The sequence below is a fragment of the Octopus bimaculoides genome, chromosome 1 (genome assembly GCF_001194135.2).
Source record: "Octopus bimaculoides isolate UCB-OBI-ISO-001 chromosome 1, ASM119413v2, whole genome shotgun sequence".
In the NCBI taxonomy this organism is placed as follows: domain Eukaryota; kingdom Metazoa; phylum Mollusca; class Cephalopoda; order Octopoda; family Octopodidae; genus Octopus; species Octopus bimaculoides.
In genome coordinates, this window is record NC_068981.1 from 107,485,549 (window position 1) to 107,497,266 (window position 11,718).

The 11,718-nt window shown below is 32.3% G+C and overlaps 1 protein-coding gene across 6 annotated transcripts in view; it reads right to left on the reverse strand.

Moving 5' to 3' along the window:
• The window catches only part of LOC106868291 (voltage-dependent calcium channel subunit alpha-2/delta-2), a 207,694-nt gene extending 196,197 nt beyond the window's left edge, over positions 1-11,497 (reverse strand). Inside the window, exon 1 of one of the 6 annotated variants that reach the window (XM_052969102.1) lies at positions 11,123-11,497. In XM_052969102.1, coding sequence (XP_052825062.1) covers positions 11,123-11,268 — 146 coding nt within the window. In that variant the 5' untranslated portion in view covers positions 11,269-11,497. The remainder of the gene's footprint in view (positions 1-11,122) is intronic. The other 5 variants (XM_052969096.1, XM_052969095.1, XM_052969105.1 and 2 more) reach the window with 5 other exon arrangements.
• Between the last annotated feature and the right edge of the window lie 221 nt (positions 11,498-11,718).

Genomic DNA, 11,718 nt, shown 5'->3' on the forward strand with positions numbered 1-11,718 from the left:
CCTGCTTTTATTTGGAAGGTTGGGGTTATAGTCAGGTATGTCACGGTGTTGTTAATATAGAAATTTGTTTGTCTAGCAAGCACTTCCATCATCACTGTAATCATTTGCTGTCCATTTTCTATGTTGGCATGGGTTGGATGTTCAGAAATGGGTGCAGGTAGGTTTGAATGTTTCTCTCTAGGTGTTCATTGTTCTTATTTCTTTATTGCCCGCAAAGGGCTAAACATAGAGGGGACAAACAAAGACAGACAAAGGGACTAAGTCGATTACATCGACCCCAGTACGCAACTGGTACTTAATTTATCGACCCCGAAAGGATGAAAGGCAAAGTCGACCTCGGCGGAATTTGAACTCAGAACGTAACGGCAGACGAAATACCGCTAAGCATTTCGCCCGGCATGCTAACGTTTCTGCCAGCTCGCCGCCTTATGTTCATTGTTCTATAAGCAATTTGATTAGTATATAGAAATTTTAACACTTGTTTTATGGAAGCAGAGTTTGTTTGCTTATAAATATTTCTTCAATTTTATTTCAAACATGGGTATTTTACATATACCTAAAAATGTGATGCTAATAAATGTATGTGCCATGAGTGAAGCCTCAAAATGCATTAGATATAGTGCTATAAAGGTAAAATATTTTCAGCCAATCCTACCAATTAGTTTCACACGTGGATTAGGTAATTAGGTGATAACATCCAGTAGCAGAGAGCCATCACCATACTTTCCATACCAGCGATTTTGACAACTGCAGAGTTAGGCTGTCACCAAATAACCTAATTCATGTGTGAAAGCGATTAGTAATACTGACCAAAATGGATCTATAGTACTGTATATTATAACAGTTGAGATATATATATATAAGGCAAGCTGGCAGAATCATTAGCACACTGGGAAAAATGCTTAGAGGTATTTCATCCATCCTTACATTCTGAGTTCAAATTCTGCCAAGGATGACTTTACCTTAAAACAAGTAACAGTTGAGCATTGGGGGTCGATGTAATTGGCTATTTACTCCTGGGTAAGAGTATAAAAACTAAATCCCTCAGTCAAGCTACAATGAGCCAGTGTGGCAGAGTAGGCTCATCACACCAGTATGATTTCAAGCTCAAATTCATGACCACTGCATCAGACCATGTTTGGTGGAGAGAACATGCTGAGGCCTTCAACCTGCAGTGCACTGAACATAGGAAATTATATATATGTATACACACATACACATGACTGTGCATGTCTGTAAATACAAATATATAAAAATTACAAAGAGTGTAGCTATCATGTTATATACATAGTAATATTTATGTTTACATGCATATGTCTGTAAAACCTACCTTGACCATTTTATTCAAATATATGCACATATAATTGTCTGTGTATGTGTGTACATATATATATGTGTGTGTGTGTGTGTCTGTGTGTGTGTGTGTGTGTGTGTGTATCTTTGATGTCAAAATATTTTTGGCGTATCACATAAGATCTTTTGTTACCAATTTGATTTATTCATGCCTACCGCAAGTAGACATGAATAAATTAAATTGGATGAGTAAATAATCAAAGACTATCTCTTGCATTATATTGATCAACTTATTTCATGACAGTTCTGGTCAATCTGAACTGAGCAGACCTGTCAAATTTTAACACTAAACTATGGCTTCATGGTTATCATTTTTCCGAACTAAGTATTATGGAAGAAGTCTTCTGGAGATTGTTTTTATAGACCTATATTTTCAATTGACTCATTATCAAGGAAGGAAAAGAAAATTTTGAAAGGGATGAGGAAGATGTATGAAGTACGAGAGTCATACTGTCAAACTCTATTACCTAAGAGGGAACTTGAATCAGTCAAAATTCTAATTGAATAATACTTAACACTGATGTCAACAACTTTAAAAAATTTCCTTCTGAAAGTGAAAACTAACAAATAATTTCAATAAACTTTCAATAAGCTGGAGGTGATGGTTAAGAAAATGAAAATCTAAAAAAGGTATGCAAAGCAATATGTATTCTAGTTTCTTCAAGTACCAAAGCAACACCCAAATGAAACTACATTATAATCTTCATTAAGCGTCTGCCCTCCTGGTATAGTGAATACACTGTCTCCCATTTTAAGATTTCTAAACTGTTTTACAATGTTTTCAGCCCTAACAATTTACCTGAAGTAAAAGAAAGGTACTTAAACTTATGATCATATATAGAAAATTATATTTCTCATGCAAATGCAATGAAAACATTTTATCCAATTGATTTAATTTAAAAAGCAATCCTTCCATACTGTTGGGAAATAAAGTTATCACCTAGAGTACAACTTATTGATGATGGCAGCAGCAGTTCTGATAATGATGGTAGCAGTGATGATAATGATAAAGAATCACATTTATTGCACAGTAGTGCTCTGGTTATGAATATAAGTGTGGTTTAAAAGTGTTGCACACTTGCACCAGAATATATTACATCAACTATAGAAAATATTTATAACCATCCATTTTATTAAATTTCAACTTGAAGAATTTAATACATTTTTTCATATTTGGTTGATACTCAGTTTGGGTCCACTTAAATGTCTTTTGTGCATGTTTCCTTTCTGTAGTACATCTGTATTTTTTTTTTCCAGTAGCTATAAAATAGCCATGAGATATCTCAAGTAGCTAAATTTAGTTGAAAAATGCTATGCCGGATCAAGTCTACAAAGTCTATGTAAATGAAGCCAACATAAGAAGAACCAAACCAGTCAAAAGAGGATTTATACTCTAGACAAGGCAGTTCTAACTCTTCTAAACAAAATAAAATAAAAAAAAAAAAACGAGAGAAAAACAAAGTACCACAATAGATATATGCCAAAATATCACATTTGGATATATTACTCTAATTATGGGATGCTGTTTTAAATAACACATTGAAGATTAATTCAACCAAGCTAAAAGACTTATAGTAATCCTTATGCATCCAAATGAAATTTTAGCTGTCCACCATTTTTCACCAGTTTATTGAACCAATGAGACAATATCATTTAGCCAAGTAGAACCAAAGCATGCACACATGCATGCACACACACACAACCTCTTTCTTCCACTTCAGCAGTATTCAGCAAGAGTAGGAATTGTCAGAATCAATTTTTGTCAACACTTGTTTCAGCTAATTTTAATACAGTTCAGTTGAATGAAACATGAATTTTCTATATTATAATTCTACCAGGTTACACACCAAATATGTTGATTTCCATTTTATATTAACCATGGCAACATTTTCTGCTCACATTACACATGCGACCCCAAAGAACTTTATTTCAAGAATATATGCATAACACTACTTCTATAACATGTTCAACTCAAACTTTGTTTCATATCAAAGTTGTAATTGAGGATTTACTTTCCTGTATATGAATTAGTCTCATTCAAACTTCTACATTATGAGCATTTGAAAATAGACATGTATTGTTAAATCATTAAAGGAAAAAAGTATAATCATATCTAGTAAAAATCCATTAAAAATGTAAGTGGAATGATTTGATAAAGCAAATATAAAGTTTAAAGAATAGTCAGCATCTTGGAGTAGAGAAGCATTCAATGTTAAAATCCATTATCTAAATTTTATTCTGAATCTTAGCCGTTTTATTTCACTCACATTGCAAGACTTGGGGAAAGTACAAAGTTTACATCGTTTATCTAGGTAAGGTTTTGCATGCAAGATAAAAACAAATACTGATTTTCAAGTACTGGAAGTTTGCAGACCGAAATGCATAATGACACTACCAAAGAACTCACTAAATGTTTCAGAATAATAATGAAGTTTTCAGATGTTGATATAGGTCCAAATAGTTTCAGGAAATGGATAAGTTAAGTGAATAAATGGTATTTATATTATTTATCTAGAGGGATGCAGATGGGGTTTGAGCTTGGAACACTGCACTGTGTTGTGTCTTCTGCTCAGCTACCCAATCATTATAATTTCTAACATCAGCAAAAGGCCACAATAGTCATTATATAAACCCTGAAAGGTTGAAAGGCAAGATCAACTTCATCAGGATTTGTAGTCAGAACTTAAAGGGACATAACTAAATACCACAAGACATTTTCACCTCCTTTCTATTACAAGTTATGCCATCCACCTCACCCTGCCTCAAACTACATCTATAAGAAGGATAAAAAGAAACGAGAATTTAAGTTAGTGAAAGAAAGATCCTAGAATCTTTCAAGATAGTAATATGAATTTCAGAGAAAAAAAATTAACTCCATTGAACCAAGAGCCTGTGACTTACAGAAACCAAGCATTGTTTTTAAGTGAGAAAGCAAAAAAGTATAAATTATGGCTGCATGAAGAATACTGAGGACCATATTTTAGTTGCTGGATAAATTTTCACCCAAGATTTTAAAATTTAAGTTAGCGGTGGGGGAGCAGGATAGATTTTGTACTTCCCCCTCCCTCATTTCCTGACTGTTGATGCTAATGCAGTTGAGGTTCAGCTTGAACATTTATAGGCTAATGAACATTTGTAGGTTAATGTCTATAGGAAAAATGTGAATGCATGAGTAGGAATTACAAAGGTTTATAGCTACATGAAGGAAAAGGATTGGGCAATGTGTTTGGTGGGGAAAGATGGTTATGAGACTCAGGGAGAGATAATTATGTTATGTTGGGTCAGTTTGCAAGGAAAAGGTAGGCTGCTAGCTACTCTGGAGAAGCAGAAGCTATTGTGGTAATGGAAACAGAACAAAAAGAGCTAGAAGTTATATCTTTGCTGATGGTATTTTTGGGGTGTAGTCTAAGATGTGTGTGGAGGTGCATGCGTGTGTTTCTAGCAGCACAGTTCCAGATATATTAGCAGTACTCCAATGAGAGTTGCAGATTGCATTTGAATTTTATAGAACAACTAATGAGATTAACTACTTTGTTGGCATGAAAATCTGCCTCGTCTTTGTGATGCAGTTGTGTCAATGTTTATTATGAGTATCAAAATGGGTCATGTCAATTTTTTCCCCTTCAACTGCATAAAAACACAATCACAACACATAAATCAATATTGTACCCCCACTTCACTAAATATGAACAATATATAAATAGAAGCCACAAGGCTGCTACAAACACTGCCTCATATTACTGAGAAGCTGTCTTGGCAAAAGCATATTCTCATCTGAGCAAAGTTTGCATTACAAAGACCACAAAAAACACTCAGTTCCTAACAAGTAATAAACCTCCATAAAACTCATATAAAACCTCTTAAGCTGTACTGCTCTCATATTTGGGATGGTATTACTGCTACACATATAGATATCTTAGACTGTGTACAAAGAAAAACCACCTAAGTGATTGACATGAAGTTACTCCTGGGCATTCCAATTTCTGGCCTACAGACACGCTTTCTCTTTCATGTACCGTTTTCCTATCAAAGGAAGGAATAAATCAAGGTGACAAAAGAAGAATTTGTTTACGACTATTTAAAGTGGGAGCAATTGAGTTAGTAGTTGGCAGAATAAGTTGCTTTTAAGGAATAACACACACTACAATGTGTTACCAGATTGGGATAGATTACTGTAGAGAAGTAAGGTTAAAAGGTTTAGTTTTTTGGGTGTGTGCTAGAAGTGAAAGAGAAACAAAAGATGGAATTTGAAATATTAAAACAGGAAAACAATTAATGAAAAGAATGGATACCCTTAAGGAAAGAGGAGAAAGGGACAAAAAGAGAGAAAAAAAATCAACAGAAGATTCAGTAGAAGAGGAGAAAGGAGAAACAAGGTAAGGCAAGAAAAGAGAGGAGAAAGAGGACAGATGAGAAAGTGAAAGTAAAAAAATATGGGATGAAGCAAAGGAGAGCAATGAGATAAAGGAAAAAGACAAGAAAAAAAAGCCAGAGAAAGAAAACAGAGAGAGACAGAGCAGAATGAAAAAAAGAGAAGAGAAAGAGACAGAAGGAGAGAAAACAAAAGAGAACAAGAAATAAAAACAGAAGAAAGAAAAGATAAGTAGCAAAAAGAAATAAAAATGATGAGAAAACAAAAGGATATAGAAGACAAAAAAACAATACAATAAAAACTGTTTTGTGTGTCCTTCTTCATTACGTTGATTTTTCATTTATTTTTTCCAGAGCTAAGAAGCAGTGGAAAAAAAAACAATATAAGACAGAGACAAAAAGTAACTATAAAAAAGAAGAAAACATAGCAGGAGAAGAAAGAGAGAGAAAAAGAAGAAAAAAAATAGCAGTAGAAGAATTTCATACCAACATAGTAACTTTATTTCTAATAAAGTAGATGAGGTTTGCAATAATTGGCTGAAACCAATTAAGTATATTCATTTGTTTTTATAACACTGTATAAAATTATTGAATGAAAGAACTTGCTGAAGAGAAAAGCTTAGAGTAGAATGAATGTGACCATATTTAGAACTAGGTATAAAAATAAAGAGTGGATAGAAAGCTATCAAGTCATATGATGGAGTGAGGAAGATTTCTGGAACAAATGACCCTAGTTAAATTGATAAAAAGGTGATACATATTTACACAGCATCATTGCAAAAGTCAACATATGCGAGTCATCAATCAGGCTATGAACTGTTTAAGACTTTTGAACAAATGTTTAGAAATATATTCTAAATTTGAAAAGAAAATGGAACATATATGTTACAACTATTTACCCTGAAGCCTGCTCTAACTGAGTAGATCTATGATCACAAGCATTCAAGCTGTAACCCCACTTTTTCTTTTTTTCTTTTTTCAGACATACTGTATCTAGGACTTCTCTATTCAATGCTTTTTTTCTTTTTCAAGGTAATACAATGTGATTTGAGGAAGACTTGACTGCTATTTCTAACAGACTAAGCAACAAAAAAAAATTGTAATTTTAAGTCTGAAAGATTGCAATGTAAAAACCACACATTTTTTTTCGTTTTTTGTTGTAGTTCTTTTAGAGGAATATTGTTTTCGGAGGAGTATATATTTAGCAAGCAAATTCAGAAACTGAGAGGAATAAATTCAAGAAATCTATATTGTATTGTCATACAATATGAATAATATTTTGTGAAGCTAAATCCTTGATGTTAGTCTGGTTGCATTAAGGATATAATAACTTCCAAAGTTGACATACTGCATTTCATTACAGACATTATTAGGCTACAAGTTTCATTTGTATGTGTGTGTGTCATTAAAAAAAAATTCTATTGCTATATGAGAACTTAAAGCATATTTATTTGTTTAATATGGTTAATAAAAATAATAAATTGAGCACCTAAATAAATTTATACATGTTAGGCAATAACTAGTATGTCAAAATGCCACATGTATAGATAAAAATCAGGAAATATCAAAACGCTAACCATAGATAAAAATCATTTGACTGATTTTTTTTCCCCCCAGTAATACTTACTAATTTGGTTTTTATTAATATCATGTTCATTATAGTTTTTCTAAACATCCTTAAAACATTTTAAATACATTTGTGATCATGTATGGATAGACAGTCGACAAAAGAGACAAACAGGAGGTGTGTGTGTGTGTGTGTGTAATGATAGACAGCGATAAAGAGAATAATGGATACAGAGAGAAAAGAAAGACACCAAGACAAAGGTTTGTAATTTGCTGTAAATGTGTGATAAACGAGCATTGCTAATTTACTTGTGATTCCACAGGCATTTGATCTTAAGAATTGATAAATATAAGTGAATATTTATAAAAGCACAAAGAACTAAAGTTAGGTGGCAAATAATATGAGATTTGCAAAGATAATCAAAGATACAGTTTATTGGCTAAAATGGAATTGAATACAAGATAAAATTAAATATATTTTGGATTATCAATATAAACAACTAAAATTATAACTCTCCCAATGACACACCCTGCAATTTGCAACAGCTGAGACAGAAAATACTTCAGACTTAACTAATAAATCCTACACAAAGTCAATTTACCTACACTAGATTATTGCTCAAATATCTAAAATGGAGAATGCACACATCCATCGCAGACTTTATCTCAGCAAAAATGTAATTCATGTGATAGGTAAGCCTTCAACTACCAATGTTACACAACTACTGGCCAACTGTCAAATTATATCCTGTTTCTTCCATTCTATTACAATGGTTTCTGCACATCTTAACAGGTTGTCAGTATCCACACACACTCTCTGTCTCTCTCTCACTCACACACACATTTAAACCCTTTCAATATCCTCAACTCCTCCTCCCCTTATACCTGCTGCATCTTAGCTCATCCTAGATCCATGCTAACGTTTTTACTCAATCCTTACCAAAATCCTCATTTCAGAATTCTTACCCTATTAGGTTTTCCTTCCAACTATACACCTTCATCAAATCTAACCTGAATATTATACAGTAACTTCATTCACTCTCTCCGCCCTTTAATATAGGAGGGTAAAAAGATACAGATAATAATCATTTTCCACAAAAGTATAACGACAAAGTAAAATTTCTCTTTTGCATGAGAGTCTTAACATTTCACGTTCAACTTTATAGTCTTTTTCTATATGTGATGAGCCATTTCGAATGAATAGATTCCTAAAGTGTTTTCTTTAGAAGATGAACAATACTAATTACTTATTTCATTCGTTATCTCAATATACAAAGCAAAATATTTCAATTTATTGGAAAATGTATCATCAGATTTAAATGTACTGGTAGACGATTATATTTATTTCATTTTTTTATTCTTTAAGATAATCTTTACAATACAGGTATGGCCAGACCTAGTCTTTCGTTGAAACATATATATATATAATCAAAGGTTTAGTTTGATGATAATATCCGAAGTTTTTCCCAGCCTTGCTGCCAGTTCAGGAAAAATTAAAAGATTATCATGTGGCAATTACGTTAAACAAACCTGTCATCCCTTATCATATATCACCCATCAAAGAATATATATATATTTAGTAAATCTTTTCAAGACCGTTCTTCATGCGTATGTTACCTCCCTTGAAGGGTATCCCGACTCGACTCCTCTAAATATGGCAACATTATATTTATAGTTACTTCAAACGGTCAGAAATATTCTTTGACAATCTCAAGTAAATTTTTCTTCGTCACATGTTACTTACAAACGTTATCTCTTCAAGGGAAATAAGTAATTGGAAAGTATACCTATCAAACAGTATAGTCACAAGCTCTGAGGAAGACGCTTCTAATGCTCCCACCAACCAAATGACTACATTTCTTCCAATTTTTTCCTTTTCATTTTAAAAAGAAAAGACCAACAAAAGGAAAAGTCAAATTTTAAATGAATTACTCTCTTAGACCAAGAATTTAACGTTATCTGCAATTATCGCATGATGTCATATCTGAATATCTGATTAGTCGGCGTTAATTACGCCTGATAATGTTGATGAAAATGATAATTTCGAAGGCAGCAGTAAAAAAAGCGCAACTCGAATTTTTTTTTTTTTATTTATCCGGTTTTTCTCTTACCAGCCTTATGTCTACAGGAATTAAAATATAAATTCCGTTTAACAATAATATGTACCGAGGTGAAAGTACCCCTTTTTCTCAATGTATCTAATTCAGCGGATTATAATAAAACATTCATTATGTAAAGTTCATCGATTTATTATATTATTTCTTAGAATTCGTTATAATATTTCAAACTAAAAATATCTTAAATTAATTTTTTTTCATTCATTCTCAGAAAGCATAAATGTTTACTAAGTAAGCCGTAATGCTCAAGCCTGTGAAGGATCATTAACATGCTGATTATAAAACGGGTGGTAACAGGAATCGTCTGCGTAACAAGCATCTTTTCTATTGAAGATATTCAGTATTTTTATTATATTAGATTATATTATTTTGATTAGATTAGATTATAGACATCGACTTTAAAAAATCCTTCGATATTTTCAATGACAAATGTCATTAATTGCTTCTCACATTTCATCTGGTTTTTAAATAAAGCTGGTGCAGACGACTATTTAGAGAATTGTATTGATTTCATGCTTCACAATTCTAAAGATCGTCTCTAACAGTATTTTCATTTCTCTCCAAGCTGAGATAATGCTGAACATTTTATTATTTTAACGGTTGTTGTATTATATAATTTAGGAAACATGATCTATATCCTTTTTTCGAGTTATGTTTTTCTGAAAGTAGAAAGCAAAAATGGACTGTCTACAGGTGTAATCTACTCACAACTCTTGGAATATATATCTAGATTCTGTTTATTAGTAACATTTTTTATACACTTATAAATTCACCGTAGTACTATACGAAGAAGCTTTAATAATTTCCCATTTAGATATTTCAGAACTGTGAAAGCGAAGACATTCAGGTAAAAATCGTACATATGGCAGTGTATACTTTAAAAAATATGAAATTAACACATTCGATGAAAACAAAATTAGCAATGTAGTTGATATTTTCTTTTTTTTTTTAAATTAAATTTCAACAAAATCTATCTAAATATCGTTATGAAATAAAAAGAGAACACCTGGAGGACAGCGGGTTATCAGCAGTCTGAGTTCTCATTAACAAAATGTTACACGAAAATATTCAAGGATAAGATGTGTCAGTAACATTACAGGGATGATTTCATAATTTCATTTATTTTATATATCAATTCTATCATGTAAAATGATGGCGGTAACAATCATTGAACGTCAATTAAAATTCCTACATGTTGCAGAGAGGGGAAATGGTTTGGAATTTAATTTAAAATATCTTAAATCACTCACTCACGGAAATATTACAGTATCCGTATCGGAATACGATTTATAAAATATATACAACTAAGAAAAAAGAATAAGTAACACACACACAAAGAAGAAATAAAGAAAACAAATGAAAAGTAGAGAAGGAAAGAACGGTCCAACTGCTGAATAAATACATATTTATCAGCTGCTTGTCACAGGTGGAAGGTAGTCTACGCGCACCTTCTGTATGCCTCAGCCAGCGTACAGCAGGGATATTTTCGTAATAGCGAAAGAAAGCGAAAAAACACGCTAATGTTGACCTTTTAGAGACAACGAAGACGGTTATCGAAAGGAAAGCAATTAGTATCTATTAGCTGAGTTAAGTTAATTGTTGAGCATTTTTTTAAAAAATTTAACATTAATTGTTTAGTAGTGACAATTAAAAATACATGTATATCTCTCAGGTAGCAAGAAAGTGAAAAAGGTATAAAAAAAAAAAAAACTTACAGCTTTTTTGAAGGGAATTCTTGTTTACTATTTTGTGCGTTTACACAACCAGATAAAATGCAAAATCCAATAAACTGACAGTATATTAATGCTGTCAAGAAACAAATTATATGGTTTGCGCACCGAATAGATGTTGCGGACGCCATTATACTAATGAAGCAAAGATAAGTGTGCGGCTCCACAAAACTGATGTTGCTACTACAACTGCTGCCAGCCTCGCTCCAGTTCGATTTAACTACAGCGAATCTTATACTGTAAAGTTCATCAAGAGAAGCAATTCAGTACTGCTTCTAATATTGCACAACAACACCTCGAGCTAATAATATTACTACTGCTGACAGTAATGTGATTCCAGCAACGGCTTATCACCGATTCTATAGATATCACAATGCATTCGCAACTGTATTATTATTCAGAAGACATTAAGTAATTTATACATGCATCAGATACGTTCATTCATGATATGATGTTGAATCTCCAGATTCTTACAGGTCACCTCAACCAAATGTTTATCCTTATGTACATATATATTTATGATTGTTCTTAGAAAAACAGTTACTTTTTGTTAGCACCATTATATATATATATGTATATAT